General features: G+C 34.0%; 2 protein-coding genes across 9 annotated transcripts; one reads left to right on the forward strand and one right to left on the reverse strand.

Moving 5' to 3' along the window:
- The first annotated feature begins 613 nt into the window (after positions 1–613).
- Positions 614–4,248, forward strand: LOC130965550 (protein phosphatase 2C 77-like). Of its 4 annotated transcripts, XM_057890312.1 has the most exons (7): positions 706–947; positions 1,374–1,472; positions 1,656–2,075; positions 2,232–2,624; positions 2,866–3,216; positions 3,314–3,419; positions 3,548–4,248. In XM_057890312.1, the coding sequence occupies exons 3-7, from the start codon at positions 1,779–1,781 to the stop codon at positions 3,892–3,894; spliced, it is 1,494 nt and encodes a 497-aa protein (XP_057746295.1). In that variant the 5' UTR covers positions 706–947; positions 1,374–1,472; positions 1,656–1,778; the 3' UTR covers positions 3,895–4,248. The 4 variants fall into 4 exon arrangements, with proteins under 4 accessions (XP_057746293.1, XP_057746292.1, XP_057746295.1 ...); XM_057890310.1 differs by having other exon boundaries at positions 614–766; positions 1,656–2,624; XM_057890309.1 differs by having other exon boundaries at positions 705–947; positions 1,656–2,624.
- Positions 4,249–4,439: 191 nt separating this feature from the next.
- Positions 4,440–8,057, reverse strand: LOC130965552 (mitogen-activated protein kinase kinase 2-like). 5 transcript variants are annotated; one of them, XM_057890315.1, is made up of 8 exons: positions 7,801–8,057; positions 7,633–7,708; positions 6,924–7,073; positions 6,267–6,491; positions 5,995–6,177; positions 5,539–5,768; positions 5,052–5,097; positions 4,440–4,967 (listed from the first exon to the last, which is right to left on the reverse strand). In XM_057890315.1, exons 1-8 carry the CDS (start codon positions 7,881–7,883, stop codon positions 4,878–4,880), a joined length of 1,083 nt encoding a protein of 360 aa, XP_057746298.1. In that variant the 5' UTR covers positions 7,884–8,057; the 3' UTR covers positions 4,440–4,877. The 5 variants fall into 5 exon arrangements, with proteins under 5 accessions (XP_057746298.1, XP_057746296.1, XP_057746300.1 ...); XM_057890313.1 differs by having other exon boundaries at positions 4,442–4,967; positions 7,624–7,708; XM_057890317.1 differs by having other exon boundaries at positions 4,443–4,967; positions 6,924–7,058.
- Between the last annotated feature and the right edge of the window lie 9,530 nt (positions 8,058–17,587).

Genomic DNA, 17,587 nt, shown 5'->3' on the forward strand with positions numbered 1-17,587 from the left:
ATATTAAAATTTTGAAGAAAAAGAAATTGATGTTTTGATGGATCAAGTTCAACGGTTGATCCAGATTAGATAATAGTAGTAAAAAAAAATTTAGGTTGAATATATTTTCAGTACAATTTCTCTTAAAATCTTGTTAAAAGGACACTGCTTAAGATCATATAGAATACAAATTTAATTATTTTGAAAAGCTTCAATTTTTAGATTTTAACAAATTACTATATTAAACACTTTAAAAGATATCTCTTAAAAAGCATTCTCTTTTATATAAGATTTAAAAATAGATTTTTTAGTATTAACATATAAATAAAAGTAAAGAGATGTATTTCTAATAATTTGCGTTTCTTCAGAAATTAAACTCTAAAAATTAGTTAATTAATGCTGTAAAAAACAGAGCAGGTTTTATAAGAATATCAAGCCCCCCATAATTGACGAAAGATTAAGATTAGAATGACTTTCACGTCTAAATCTTGTGCTGGCGATATTAAAGAAAGAGAGTCCCTTTTGGAAGATATTTGTTAGGAAATGATGTAACCAAAAACCAAACCGACCAATTAAAATAAGAAACGAAAGGGTCTTAGGTGTCACATTCTTGTATCGTCTCACCAAGGGAACAAATGGCAACCCTGCCACATTTTCTCCAATTCTCCTTTTTGTTAGTTAAAAAAAATATTTAAACAAATAAACAAAAGATGCTTGTCTTAGAAAGCTTCTTCCAAAACATTAGACAAATTACAAAGGCAGGCCTTAAATCATTTCCAGAGTCTGTGTAAGTAGTAGTATTTCACTAAACAACAATATTCATTTTGAAGGAAAAAAAAAAAAAATATATATATATATATAGTGCTACGAATTGTTCATTACTTATAAGTAATTTAATTCATTAATGGCATACCATTGCCGAGGTTGTTCTTCTGTTCTACCATCACTCTTACATCCAGTTTGATAAGGTAAGCAATTCAGCTTAGAATTTAATAACTTTAAAGAAAGAAAGCTAGGTATGTAGTGTGGTTGATCAATGATCATAGAATTGGAATGAGTAATATTAAGTTCAAGATGAATCATGATCTTTGAGAATGGGTGGCCATGTTTGTAGTTGACATATGAAAGTAACATAAGAGGTATACAAACATATAAGGGGAATCTTTAATGGTAGATATGAGTTGCCTCAGATCCAGGGAACCTTACTTCTCTTGCCCCCCAATTATAGTGATATTTTTTGTTATTGTTTTTTTTTTATGTTCATTTTCAATGACCCCATTTCCCTTGTCACCATGTTTTGTTTGATGGAGAGAAGACAAGGTCACTGACTTTTGACATTTATTAATATTTATGTTTTATGGTTTTCTTGAATCATCTATTGCCTTCTATTTCAGGGATCAACAAAGGATTGGTTTGGAGGCAGAGAAATAAATTATTTTTTTGCACACCACCTGTTCGCCCAATTGACTGATAGAATTAAATATAAGAAACAGGTGAATTAATTTTCAGAAAGGATCTAGAGGGATAATCTAGTATATATAATAGCTTTGCTGTTTCAATAAATTTTGATGAGTAAAAAAGGACAACTGATTGTTTGGTTTTTTACACTGTAGTTGACTGCTTCTGAGGAGACTGATTCTAAATTTCTATAATCAAATTTTCATTTCTTGCCGTAGGAATCTCCTTGTTGTTTCTTGTGCCGGTTGAACTAAGTACTAGAAAAGAGAAAAGTGGTTGAAGGCTAACAGGTATAGGATTCTAGAGAGGATAAGGCTACTGCAAAATATCAAAGAGGACTTATGGAGGAAATTACTTCGACGATTGCGGTGCCATACAGACTTGGGAATTTGATTCAGAAGGAGTCAACGGTGGCAACCCGCATGGAGATAACTGGTCTGAAGCTCATGGCAAACACAACAGCTTTGATATTAAATCCTACAATTGAAGGTCATCATCAATCTTACTCTGTTGGAAACGAAGACTACTGCACAGATATATGTCCAAAACACCAAACTAGGTCATCTGCAGAGGTAAAGGAGAATCAGGGTCGAACCAACTCAGCTCCCCTTGAATCAAAAATGGTTACTGAATTTAAGGTGAGAGATGAATTCATGTCAGCTAACAGTTTTCATTCTGTACATAATCAAAGATCTGAATCTGTTGCCAGTGACAAAAGTTGTCCTGGGAATGAAGCTGCTACTTTGACTGATAATTGTTCTGATTCTGATAATGATTTGCCGATTGCCACCAAGTTTAATAGTAATATCCAAGGAAAGTCCAGTTCGATCGAGGCGAGTCCAGAGCTGGAGCCAGTGCAGAACATGGTTTCTGCTGCTATGGAACTTGAAACTGAAGATGGAAGCGGATCAGATGGATTTGATCCAAAACTATCTGCCAGTCTTCATGATGTGTCAGACAAGCAAACAAGCATAGCAGACTTCCAGAATGCATCGGAATCTGATGGAGGTCCTCGTTGGGGTTTCTCGTCAGTTTGTGGAAGGAGACAAGAGATGGAAGATGCTGTTGCTTGTCAGCCTCAACTTCTTCAAGTTCCTTCACAGATGCTAGCAGATGACCACGTTAATGAAAATGGAAACTCATCAGCCCACTTTTTCGGTGTCTATGATGGACATGGGGGTTGTCAGGTATGTTTGAAAATCCGTAATCACTTGTGTCAGTTATACTTGTTTATTCCCTGAAGTTTATTTTGCTCAAATACAAATACAAATATTGATTACAATTCGTTACTATGCCTAAATGCTGTAATTTTATGAAAAAAAAAATCACAATAAAATTCATCTACACATAGGTGACTAAAAAATTGAAGTATTTGTGCATCATAGTTTGAAGTTGATCCATTTCACTAGACAAGTGATACTTTCATAGGTCGCGAATTACTGCCGGGAACATCTTCATTCAGTGTTGACTGAGGAGATAGAAGCTGCAAAATCTAGTTTAAACAATGCGAGGGAGAAGTGGCAAGACCATTGGAAGAAAGCATTCTCTAATTGTTTTCATAAAGTAGATGATGCAGTTGGACGAATCGGGGCACCGGATAGTGAAAGCCATTGTGATGGATTTGAGGGTAGTATTGAACCCCTTACTCCTGAGACTGCAGGCTCTACTGCAGTGGTTGCTATTCTAACTGAAACCCACATTATAGTCGCAAATTGTGGTGATTCAAGAGCAGTTCTATGTCGTGGAAAAGAAGCCATGCCTTTGTCTACTGACCACAAAGTAAGGAATCTCTTTCTATTTACAGGATTTGTTTTGCTGGAATTCCTTGTTGGGTGCTTAATTATCTGATAAAAGAATCTTTATTTCTTATTGATAGCCTAATAGAGAAGATGAATGGGAAAGAATAGAAGCTGCTGGAGGAAGGGTCATACAGTGGAATGGTTACCGAGTTCTTGGTGTTTTGGCAGTGTCAAGATCCATAGGTATGTGCACTTGTGCCTTTTTTTTATCCGATTTATCCAGTTCGAAGTAGATAAAAAATATGCTAAATTGCATTTATTTTAGTATCCACTGCAGTTGAAATTCTTGCTTACTTCTTGTCCATAACCAGGTGATAGGTACTTGAAACCATGGATAATTCCAGAACCAGAAGTCATGTTTATTCGAAGACAGAAAACCGACGAGTGCCTTATTCTCGCCAGTGACGGTCTATGGGACGTCATCACAAACGAAGAAGCCTGCAACATTGCCCGAAGACGAATCCTCCTTTGGCATAAGAAGAATGGCAGCAACAACAACAGCAGTGTATCAACAGAACATGGCCATGGCATTGATCCTGCAGCTCATTATGCTGCAGAATGTCTATCTAAACTCGCCATCCAAAGGGGAAGCAAAGATAATGTCTCAGTCATTGTTATAGACCTAAAGGCCCAAAGAAAATTGAAGAAGAAAGCATAGAGAATAAAGATAGATATTAACCCTTCATTTGGAATATTCACTCATATGCTATTGTTTCACTGGTAATTTTCTATATTCTTGGTTTGGGGATAAAACTTGATGGAATTTTTCATGGATAAGCTTCATATGTAATTTTACTAATGGAGATAATTCATAAAAAATTTCACCCTTTTTAAACCCTAACCAAACATGCATTAGTTGCATACTTGCATATGTCTAGCCCTTACATTTTTCACCAGGGTTAAGTTATGTGAATTGAAATTTGCTGTGTATAAGAATTATTAATGTGAGCAGTTGCTCACATCAGGAACTTCTATTAATTTTTTCAACATGTAAATTCTTTTTTTCTTTTTTCTGATTATCTGTTCCAATAATAATATCAACCACCCTTGAATTATTTGTTAGTTAAAACTTTGAAAAATTTACTCCCTTAACTTTACATCACTCAACAATAAAATGCAATTTCTGTGACAATTTTAGGAACTGGTTTTTCTTGCTCCTACGCTACAAAGATTGACCGTATGCAAGTAGTGAATCTACATAGAAAGGAATCAAAACTGCAATTACAGTGACTCGATGGTTGAAAGATCCATGGAAGGTTGCAAACAAGCACATTACACAAGAACATAATAGTTTTGGATATAATTGTAAAATGAGATATTAGCTTCAGAAACTATGAATATCCTAAGCAAACTAGTACAGGGTGTCGAGACAAATGACCATTTTAATAGTAAAAAGCACAATTATGTTGTATAATTTGCATCAAAACATGTTAACAGTTTAAAATTGCAAACCACTTAACTACCGAGAAGCAAAAACCTTGCTGTACATGACAAATTAGCATATACTCTCTTTGTTCTCGACACTGTCATTTTTTGGTACATCATCTGGGTAATGAACATACCAATCTGAATTCAAGATACCTAATGAAGTGATACATAATTCAAATTAGAATGACTCTTTACTTTTGAACACACCAAGTTTTATATGGTTGCAGGTGTAGATCCTCCATTGGAGAAGTATGCTGAAAGGTCCACATCCAAGTCCTCATACATGTTGATAAATGGATGTCTCTGGAATTTAAATCATAGATATAATGTGAAAAATATTATATATTTTATAAGGCATACTTGTACAGATAAGATTCTTATGCATACCGCAAGGTCTGGAGCTGACTTTCTATCCCTTGGATTTTTCTGTAAACTAAACACAAAAGATTGAAGGATGATCAGAAGCTTAATCAAATGCAGCGACATAAAAACTTATGACAAAACAACCATTTGAATAGTTATGTGAATTGTGACAATGCATTCTTGAATGTCAGTTTAAGCTGCAGAAGCAGAAGAAGAACTCCTTTATACTAATTGTGCATATCAATTAAAATCTTCAAATTTTGTTCCAAAAAGATGGGGATTCATTTCATGAAATTGTCCAATGTAAAATTAAAATCAAGTATGAATACAAGATTTAACACAATTAGGTAAGAGGAGATGCTACTTTGAAATTATAGGTTTCTCAAGTATCCCAATCAATTCAAGCTCTAGGAAATGCTAGGGTATTCAAAAGATTCTCCCTCCATATTTTGCACTCTATTTTGGTGAATTGTACACAATTTAGTTACTTAAGCATGCATAATTATATTACCATGCAGAGATGAAAGAACAAAATTCCAGAGAAAATTGATCAGATGGAGCACTCGGCGGAGGTTTGTCGACAATGATTTCAATAAGCTGGTAGATATTTTCCCATCCTTCTTTTTTATCAGGTGGTGTATATGGAAACTTTCCTGTAGCACACTTGAGCAATATCAGTCCCAAGCTCCATATATCACTTCTATAGTTGTAACCACCAGGGTTTCCAGTAATTCTCTCTGGCTGTGAAGAAGAGTAGACGAGTTATTATAAATATTCCAGTCAATGGTGGCATGTTTAGTTGGTCAAACTAAATGTTGCTTTGATTTTATGGAAATATTGAAAAATCAATGTGCATTTCTGTCCAGCTACAATGATTTTTCAATGTACCAAAAATATTTAAATGACATATTTTTTGATGTACTAAATGTTACTGAGAAAGTGAAATATAGTCAAGTACTTTACTTACAGACATGTAGCTGTATGTGCCAATAAAAGTATTAGCTAGACCAGATGTGGTGTCCATGATTGCGCTCACACCAAAATCAGTAATCTTTACTTCTCCTCTATGATTTATCAACAAATTAGAAGGCTTTAAGTCCCTATGGATAATATGTTTTTCATGATGAAGATAAATTAAACCCTTCAGCACCTACATTGTTGAACATAAGGAAAGAAATGGATCAAATCTAGTCAGGGATGCAAAGTACACTGTAGTGTGAATTCTTATGTCTCGCCAACCTGCTTGCAGATCGCGGCAAGATATGGCTCTGGAATTGTTTTCACTATGCTAAGAAAATCTTCCAAGGACCCTCCATCCATGTACTCTAAGATGATTGATAAGACCCCATTATTGTAGAATGATTGGTAGTAAACAACAACATATGGACATTGTGCCGACTGATTGATTTTTAGCTCTCGTGCTATCTGCGTGTGCATAGGCTCCTCAACCATCATTCGGATTTCCTGAATTACAGAGAATACATCATAAGTGACAATCGAACAATGTTGCATTGGATGTGTATAAATAAGATATATCAGATAACTGGAAATTAGTAAGTCCAAGGACCTAGATTCAATCATTATGTTCGGTGAAATTTAAATGTCCAATGTTGGGTGAACAAGATGGTGTTTTAAACTAACATATTATTCTTTTAAACTAACATACTAGTTGAATTAATACTTATGTAATTAACTCACTACTAAACACCAATTGACATAAAAAAGTTTCTGAAGAATTTCTTTCCCTGACCAACAATGTCATTGTAGGAAGAAAACAACTTCTAAATGTCATAAAAAACTTGGTCAACAATGCCAATACAAAAGGATAAATCATCTAAAAAAGAGAGAGAACTATAAGTTGCAAATTCAAGCAATGTCATTGTGCACTCAGTGAACCTTTAATGCGAAAAATTGATTAGTCCATTTGTGTTGCACCAACTGCACTATCCCTCCATTTCCCTTTCCAATCACTTTGATTGTGTCAATGTCTGCCAAACTTAGTTTGTTGTCTATTGCCCTTACTGGGGGTGGCTGAAAACAACACAACTATGAAATGTGAATTTACAAAACCATCCGTACTCGGACAACAGCATGTAAATCTCTTTTCAAAAGTACTGTGACAAAAATAAAAATATGCAGGAAACCCTGATTCAAATTTCCATGTTACAACTGTACCAAATAAACCTTTGGTTTGGTGTTACAGTTTACTGTAATATATGTATAACTGTATGGTTTACATCATCCTCTACTTTGACCAAATGACTTGAATCTTATCGTTTACATCATCCTTTATTTTCCATTGCCTTTTCGTCATCTAACATTTTTGTTTCGTTAATTAGTTTTCAATAAGGGAGCACCAAAAAAATATCAGGAATTCCTCGTTGTAACAAAGGCATTTCATTCAATCCAATAGTATAGAATACATAAAAGAATCTAATTTTGATGTGTGAAACATTTTTACCCTTGTATCTAATTACGTATTGCCATGTCAGCAAAATACCTACTTTTACGTAAATTAAACTCATAAATAAATAAGAAACATAAATACACAGAGAGACAGATAAGCATGTGTAAAGCGTTGAGTAAGAAATGTTACGGTTCCCACTTCACCCTGAGAAGCGATCAGAACTCCGTCGCCATTGACAAGCAGGTTCCCATCAATAAACGTGCCGCTTTCATTCCTAACCGCACACAATTTTAGTTAGAAAACACAACAGTCAATCAGTCATCACACTTAGACATCTAAAAAATACAAGAGAAGAGAAAAACTGACAGGAAGCTTGGAAAAGAAGGGTGATGAGTTGCAGGAACAGGAACAGTGAGCTTCAGATTGGGTCCTAAGCACCCTTTCTTCATGATTTATGATTATGCTAATGAACGGGGTTGGAAGACCCAAAAAGACTTATAACAGTAAGAAGATTACTGTTTTGATTGTTGCATACGATGAATATGAATTATTTTGTTGTGACAAATTGTTTTTTTATATGATAACTGGTTATTGTTTAATTTTAGTGACATATGGTTGGAAAAAGGAACAGTCAGTGGGTCAGCATTGACGTTGCTGTGGAGAAAGGAGAAACCAAGGGATGGAAGTTCGGAGATAGACGCACTTGTGGTGTGACTTTTAGGGTGTATTTGACAACCACGTTGGAGAAGATAGAAGTGCGTTTGAGCTTCTTGAAAGTTTCACTTTTATGTTTGGCAATTTTTGTTTTTCTAAATGCAGAAATGATTTTGCCTTTGAATGCACGTTCAGGAGAAGCTAAAATTTGTAGCTTCTGCGTTTCACGTTCATGGTTGGTGATCACCCTTAAAAAATTAGATGAAAAATTTATTTATTTTTTACCAACCATACCCTATATTTTCTTCTATAAAAAAGATTAGTTCTTTATAGTTCTTCTGCTTCTTCATAATTCTTAGTTACAACTCTTTTTCATCAAAATAGTTCAGATTTGTTTCAATTACCAGCAAATTGAATATTTTAATTTTTATTATATTTAATACTCATTTTTATATTTTAATTTATATATTTTTTATTGTATTTTTTATTTATGTTTTTTATTATATTTTTTATTTATATTATAAATATTTTTATATTATTTGTGTAGTGCTCTTTTATTCATATGACAAATGTAGTTAACTTTTTTTTATGATATTTTTATTATTTTTTGTTCATATAAATTCTTTTTTTCTATCTTTTTCTTGCATTGTATTTATATTGTGTATGAAATTTTTTATTTTTTTATTTGATTTTATTGTAATTTTTTGTTCATATGATATATGTTGTTGGTTTTATGAAATTTTTATAATTTCTTATCATTTTTTTTTCTATTTTTTGATGTACTCTATTTTTGTTTTGTATTAATTTTATCTATTTATTCTGACTTTGTAATATTTATAATTGTAATTATTATATACTATGTTTATTATCAAAATTTTGTATAATATAAATTATGATCCTATAAAAAAAAGGACAAATAAATAAAAAATTAATTATAAATAATAATAGAGTCATAAATAATAAAAATTTATAGTCTAAAATAATACTAAATTAAAGAGTACTGACAGTACTAGAAAAATTATAGAATATTTTCTTTTTGTTTGATATTATAAAATTTATAATACTCTTTTTCATATTTTTATTTTTTATTGTATTTATTTTATTTATATGATAAATATTTTTTATATTATTTTTGTTAATTTTCTGATTTTTGCATGTATATAAAAAAAATTATTTAGATGAATGTTTTTTTTAGTAATTTTTCATCTAAAAGTGATTTTGAGTAGTATAATTCAAACAATATTTATTTTACTATAATCAATTTTGATATAAAAATTATCAAACATAAATCACGAGTTAACCCAAACTTACTTTTCATCAAAATCAATTTTACAAAATCAATTTTGTGCAAACTTCCGTTTGCAAACTGAAATCCAAACACACACTTAGTTTTTGCATAGGAGCCAATGGTTCTTCTTTTGGTTAATTTCCCCCTCTTGTGACTTTTTGTCTTATTTAGACATGAATCTTTTTCTCACGTGCGTGAAAATGAATAATTCTTAAAGATTAATAAATTTATTATTTTTAATCAATAGTTATTTAATAATATTTAAAAATATAAATTAATATTATATTATTAAATTATTAAACTAAATAAATTAGATTTATGATAAAAAAATATTAGATAAAAATAATAAATTCTATTAACTATTTTAACTTGATGAATAATATTATGCATGGTGTATATTATTATTGATATTATGGTAGATATATCATTTTAATAATATTTAAAAAATATTATTAAAATATAAAAATATAACTTTAATATTAATAATATTTTTCAGAGTTTAAGAGATATTTGTTAGTGTGTGAAAGAGTATCATTGGTTTTTTGAAATTGTTCGTTACCTGACGAACTCGGATACTCATCGGGTCGAATGGAGATGAAAAGGTGAATGGGTGAAACCCTGAGCTGACGTGGAGTGAAGACCAAGGTGTGAGTTGGAGATGCTGGAGGTGGTGTGACGAGGGGGATGGCCACCTGCAAGGACACTCTAACGATCAAGTCAGTGTCCGTACGAATTGGCAGCCAAATTAAGTAAGATGATGTGTATCTTGGGAGGAGTGCTGACCTCTCCTCTTATATACTGTGCTGGGCGGACCCAAAGAAGACCTAGCCCACTGGCTAGGGTTCTTATGAGATGTCCCCGTCCACGTGGGAAGATCAGGTCGTCTCGGACATCGGGTCGGGGTTTCGAGCGTTGCTCCGAGGAGGCCGACCCGACCGGTTTGCTAGGCATGGTGCGCTGGGTTGTGTAGGTGGCGAAAGTCGGACGTCAACCGGGTCGAGTGATAGGAACTGACCTGTTGGATTTCCCTTGTGGGGGATAGTTTGGGGCCTGGGTCAAGGATGATGTCCCGACCCGTCGGCTAGATGGGCTAGACTTGTGATGGTCCGTAACAGAAATGGAGAGTAATACAATCATAACGAGGATAATTGAGTTAAATCCAATAAATAGAAGTATAATTTTATAGTGCATGAAAAGTAATGTTGACGATCATATTGCTAATGAGGTTCATGATATAAGATTTAGCCGCATAAAATTTAATCCTTATATTCTCCATATAATACTCTTAAGAGCACAAAAAATTTAAAAAAAATTAAAAAATAAAAAATTTCAACCACCAAGCTAGCTCACAAGTCACAACCCATCACATTTGACCAAATTCTATAGTTACACTATATATGATGTGCGAACTAAGTAAAAAAATTTAGAGTATTAATTCATGTTGTCCTTTAAAAAATTGCGGATTAAACATTTTAGTTTTCAACAAAAATTAATTATTTGGTTAGTCTCCAATATTTAACTGCATTAGTCAATTAGGTTCTTATTTCAGTTTGTTTCGTCAAGTCTAGTCGAAAATATCTTAGTATCGCATTAACTTGTCACGTCACACGATTAGTGCCACGTGGACAAAAACGACAAAATGGTCCTTGGCCCTCTTTGTGTAAAAACGACATTATTTCATGGATGTGCCCTATGCTGCTTTTTGGAAATAGACCCTTCGTACGGAAGATTCCTCACATTCACTCCAAAAATAAAATTACAAGTGTCTCTCTTTGCTCTATTAGGTTTTACGAAGAAAACCACTCTCTTCACGTCACCATTGTCATCCCCGTCACAACCTTCAGCATCTTTACCACTCTAACCTATATTATCGTTATTTCGAGAATGATCGACATAGCAAGTCAGTAGTTGTGAATTCGTGCTATTTGTGATCGTGTCTCTATCGTTCCTGACTGAGGTAAGCATTTTGCATTTTATTGATCGATTGTTGTTACGTTGTCCTTATGGAGAGCATTGTTGTGTTTATTAAATATTTTGTTTGAGTAAATATCTAGAATGGAGATTACTTAGTAATCTGTATATTTTGTATGAGTGGATATATTATTCATGCATAAATATAGAAGGTCAGGGTTAACAGCATACACGAATTCTCTTTGCACTTGTCTTCGTTTCTTGGTTCTTCCTTGTTCTTTTGCTTTTTTTTTTCGTAACATTTTTCTACAAGAATCATGAAACCAAGAAAATCAAAGTACTAATAGAATATCCTTGAAAATCATATAATTATCAAGTAAAATTCATTAATTCTCTATAAGAAATGCCAATGAAAAGTGCTTAAAATGCTCATGCATAAGCTAGCAAGGGAGAGATATGTTGGCAATGAGAAGGACCAGTATGGCAAGTTAAGGGATTACTTGCATGAGTTGCTTAGAAGCAATCCTAGAACTACTACCAAGATGGAATGCATACCAATACCTCAGTCGCCACCATTATTCAACAAGCTTTATGTATGTCTAGATGCCTGTAAGAAAAGCCTCAAGACCAACTATCGACCCCTTATAAGACTTGATAGATGCTTCCTCAAGGGATATTATAGAGGGCAAATCTTGTTTGCTGTTGCACGAGATGCAAACAATCACTTTTATGTGATTGTCTACGCTGTGGTAGATAGTGAGACAAAAGTGAACTGGAAGTGGTTCCTAAAGCTATTGCAAGATAACTTAGGTGATTGTGAGGTTGAAGGTAGGGTGGAACTTCATCTCTAACCAATAAAAGGTAAACTTTGTTTCTTTGTATATTTGTTGTACATTTTTTTTATAAAGTTATCTGTCTGGTGTTAATGACTATACAAACTTTTATCTCTGTTTTATATTTTTGATCAAGTAATTTGTCTGGTTATGAATATTTTTGGGTATCTATATGCCTGATTAGTAAAATCTTAAGGAATAAATATGTCTGATAATAAAATTTTTTGGGGACTATTTTGACTGTTAGGGACTGCTGCTTGCTTTGCATGAGGTTATGCCTAGAGCCCATCATAGAAATTGTGTTAAACATATATTTAACACATATGGCAGAACCTTGTAGGAATATTTAAGGACACACATTTGAAAAACATGGTCTGAACTTGTGCTAAGAGTAGCACAGATGCAGAATTCCAACAACAAATGCAAAGGCTCAAGAGAATTAACAAAGAGGCATGGGCTTACCTTGCAAAGTTTTAGCTTGCATGTTGGACTAAGGCCTACTTCCGTCACTGGCCCAAGTTAGACAATGTCACCAATAACATGAGTGAGGTATGGAATACAAAAATTATTCACTACAGAGGAAAGTCAATACTAACTATGTTGGAAGAGTTGCAATATTATTTAATGAGAAGGATAACCAAACACAAGAAGGTCCTAAGTACTTATACTGGTGTACTAGCCCTAATATAACAAAGAAAGCTGGAGGATACCATGAAGGAGACCAAGTATTGGACTACTTAATGGACTGGGAATAATGAGTGCAATGTGTTTGAGGTCCAAACACATTCAAAGAAAGTTGGAGTCCATCTTGGGAGGCAAACATGTACTTGCAACATGTGACAATTGACAGGTAAAAAGAATTTTGGCATATTCTACTACACATGTTCATGTTATTATGAAAATAAGATAAACTCAATGTTTGAACACTAATTCACACAGGTCTTCCTTGTGTGCATACACTAGCAGCAATTCAAAAAAGGTATGACAGACCAGAGCCATAGGTGCATCAATAACTCAAGACGGATGCTTTTAGAGCAACATATCACCACTATATTAAGCCTGTCAATTCTGAAAAATATTTGGAGAAAAATGAATATCTCAGTCCAGAACCACCAAAGATCAATAGGCCTATTCGGCGCCCAACAAAGAAGAAAGGGGAAGGCAGACCCCTATTGAAGATAGTCATGATCAGACCAAGGGGAGAAGGACTTTCATAGTGATTTGCCAAAAATGTGGTATTGCTGGACATAATGCCAAGACTTACAAAGGACCACCAAAGCCTAAACTTCCTCCAAAATCTAAAACTAAGGGCAAGAGTAAGGCAAAGGAAGTAAGTTCTGCAACAAATGCAACTATTGCTCAACTCCAAGAAGAGGTGCAACTATCACAGTCAGCTCCACAGTCACATGTATCTTTTAACTATTGTTTGTTTTCCTGATATTAATAAGTATATATCAATGTATATGTCAATGTTGTAATTACTTTTTTTTTTAATTTATAGCATGCTTTTGGAGGCCCTAATGCACAAGCTACCAACAACATTACACCACCAGCCAACCCTGCCTTTAAGGCTCCAAGACCAAAGCAAAAAATAGTCAGGCTCTAAAATCTAACAACTATTCCAAGGCCATTAGCACTAATAGGATTCGCTCCTATACCAGTTATAGTGCCACTAGCACCAAGACCAAATCCACCAACACCTGGACCAATACCAACACCAGTTATTGTTGAGACAATTGCTGCTACCTCTGGCACCACAACAAGGCTAATGCAATTCATTCCAACTCTTGGACTCACCAATGCAAAGAAGAAGTAATGACAAGATGTAGCAATAGGATATGCTAACTTTTGTATTTTGGATCACGTGATGTTTATGCTTTGTTAAAAAAGTGCAACTATGCAACTTTAGTACTTATTTTGGGCTAATGGTTTAGTGTTTTATGTTTTGGTATTATGTTTTGTGTCTTATGTTTGATATTATCACATTATGGTTGCTATTATGTAACAAACCTTATGGAATCTGTCTGGATGACTATATGATATTATATTTGGTTTTATGGTGTATAATACATTTAGTTTCATTATAATCAGATTCCCTTTCATTGGTGGCATAAATTCAATTTCATATACTGATAAGGTTTTGTACATACTTTTCCATATGTAAACAACCAAATACACTTAATTTAATTCTCAATTCCATCTCCTAATGTGACCTAAACCCTTTCTAATTCTACCCCCAACATTGATACAACAACAGCCACAAATAAGAACCCTAAAGTTGAACAAACCAAACTTACACTTCTAATAAATAACCCTTTTTCATGTGGTTGGTTGTGAAATTTCGAATACCATAAACTTACCAGCAAGTGCACTAGGTCGTACCAAGTAATAACTCAGGTGAGTGAGTGTCGATCCCACGAGGATTGATGGATTGAGCAAAAATAATTGGATGATTAGACTAGTCAGACAAGCCAATTTGAGTGATTTGTGTTCCAAGTATCATAAAGCAATGAATTAGAGAATTCAAGAAATCAAGTAATGAACGGTTGGTAAAAATGGTATGAGAAAACAGTTAAGGCTTTGGAGATATTAAATTTCCAGGTTAGTAGTTCTTATCACACACTTTAATATAATGCAAAAGTTTAATTCATGGCAAACCCTAATTGATTAAAGCATAATTCCTTAGCAATTTAATCTCTTCTAACCAAACCAATAGCCAATTCTTTGGTCGTTTAATTTAAATTAGAAGTTTAAATCCAATCCTAGTTTATGAGCCACACAAATCCTAGTTACCCAAAGATAAGATGATTATATGTCACATATCACGTTAAATTCAGGTAATCAGAGAATTATGAGTAATTGATTTCAAGCTATTATTCAAGTGATTTAAGTTTTCCAATATTCAACAAGAATTGAATTAGAAAAAAAGTTATCTTGCAATATACCCTAATTCCTAGGATGAAGAACGAAACCAATCTTTGAAAATAAACTAGTGCATTGATCAAAAGAGGAATGATAATAATATTAATCCATAAAATAATAGAGCTCCTAACCTTAACAATGGATGTTTAGTTTCTCATGGTGTGAAAGAACCCTAGCAGAGAAAAATGTAAGGTGTGTGGAGAAAAGAGAAGAAGAAGAAGCAGAAGAAGCCGAAGGCCAAGATCTCTTCTCCTTTTATATCTAATCCTAATTGATACACAATTTAAATTCTAAAACTTAAAAATATCTTTTCTTAATTCAAAATCGATTTAAAAATCAAATTAGAGCAAGAGATTTGATGTTGAATCACGTTGGGACCACGCTGGTTTGCGCTACTTGCACCAAACTTGGGATTTCTGGTGTTTGGCACCACCTGAGCAACAACCTTTTCACGCTATACGAGGTCTCTGGCGCCAAACTTGGGGTTGTGCCATTTGGCGCTGATAAATCCCAATTTGACGGTTTATCTCGTATTGAATTTAGAGTATTTTGATGACCTTTTCTCGCATTTAGCCTATGAATTAGCATGGTTTTGTAATCTCTCCCGTATTTGTGCTTAAGTGTAAAAACATGCTTTTTAAGCCTTATTTTGATGAATTCTAAATCCATCCTTGATTCCATAAGATGCCTTGATGTGTTTGCTAGTAATTCCAGGATTGAAATAGGCTAGGCATGGATCAAAGGGAGCAAGGAAGGAAGCATACAAGTGGAGAGAAGCATGAAAAGTCAAAGAAGTGAAATCAGCCGAGCACGCGCACACGCACAAGGCGCTCGCGCGCGCATTGCAGAATCGACCAGGGACGCGCACGCGTACCGTGCGCGCACGCGTCGCAACCCGCACATGACTTCATTAAAGCAACACGTGCCTGGCAATTTGGGAGGGTTTCTGAACCCATTTTGGCGCCAATTGCTGATAGAAAGGAATAAAAGGATCAAGGATTGAGGGGAATATGGGGAATCCATCATATAGCATAATTAGTTTTAGTTTAGAGTAGTTTTAGAGAGAGAAGCTCTCACTTCTCTCTAGAATTAGGATTAGGTTTAGGTTAATCTCTCTTCTTAGATCTAGGTTAATTCATGCTTTAATTCACTTCTCCTTTATGAAGTCTTAATCTTCTCCTTTTCCTCTTTCTAGTTATGTGCTTTGATAATTGTAATTCTTCACTTTGTTTTGGATAGATTGTTGTTCTTTTGTTTTCTTTCAATAATGCAATTTGAGGTAATTCATGATAATTGTGATTTCCTTTATTGTTGTTGTTAATTCATTTCAATAATTGTTGTTAGATTCTATTCTTATTATCAATTTACTATGCTTTCCTTTTATGCCTTCTAAGTGTTTGATGAAATGCTTGGTTGGATTTTAGTGTAGATTTTGTTCCTCTTGGCCTAGATAGAATAATTAGTGACTCTTGAGTTATCTAATTTCTTTGTTGATTGATAATTAGAAGTTGCTAATTGATTTGAATGCCTCTAAAGCTAGTCATTCCTTTAGGAGTTGATTAGGACTTGAGGAATCAAATTGATTCATCCACTTGACTTTCCTCCATGGTTAGAGGTTAACTAAGTGGGAGCAATGGACAATTTGTTATCATAATTGAAGAGGATAACTAGGATAGGACTTCTAATTCTCATATCTTGCCAAGAGCTTTGTTAGTTGTTAGTTTATTTTCTTTGCCATTTATATTTCTTGCTCAAAATCTTAAAAACCCTAAATATAACTCACAACCAATAACAAGACACTTCATTACAATTCCTAGGGAGAACGACCCGAGGTCCAATACTTCGGTTTATAAATTTTAGGGGTTTGTACTAGTGACAAACAACTTTTTGTATGAAAGGATTATTGTTTGGTTTAGAAACTATACTTTACAACGAGATTTCATTTGTGAAATTCTAAACCGTCAAAAATCCAATCATCAAAATGGCGCCGTTGCTGGGGATTTGCAATGGTGTTATGTTATTGGTTATTGTACATATGTGAATAGTATAAATAGTTTGTCTTTTGCTTGTTTACTAGAGTTTGTTAGTTTTATTTTGTTTTTCCATAATGAATTCTCACTTTGGCTATGAGTTTGGTTCTAATTATGTTGTAGGAAATGAGGGCTTCAATGAGAATGTGTATCAAGGATGGGACACTCAAAGGTGGAAGGAGCCATATGCTTATGATCAATCCTCATGGCAACAACCCCCACCAATGCACTATGAAGAAGAGCTATGCTATGATGCATATCAATCCAATGGCTATGGTGAATCTCCTTGTGACTTTCAAGAACCACCACCATATGCCTATGAGTCATATCCTCAACATGAACCTCAACCACACTCACAAGCCTATTTTCAACAAACACCTTCATATGACCCTAATCCATATCTATCCTACCAACAACCATATGAGCCATATGAACCACATATAGAGCTACCACCATTCCAACATCAATATTTTCAAGAGCCACCTCCTCCATATTATTACCAAGATGAACCACCT

Source organism: Arachis stenosperma, chromosome 3, assembly GCF_014773155.1.
Source record: "Arachis stenosperma cultivar V10309 chromosome 3, arast.V10309.gnm1.PFL2, whole genome shotgun sequence".
Lineage (NCBI taxonomy): Eukaryota > Viridiplantae > Streptophyta > Magnoliopsida > Fabales > Fabaceae > Arachis > Arachis stenosperma.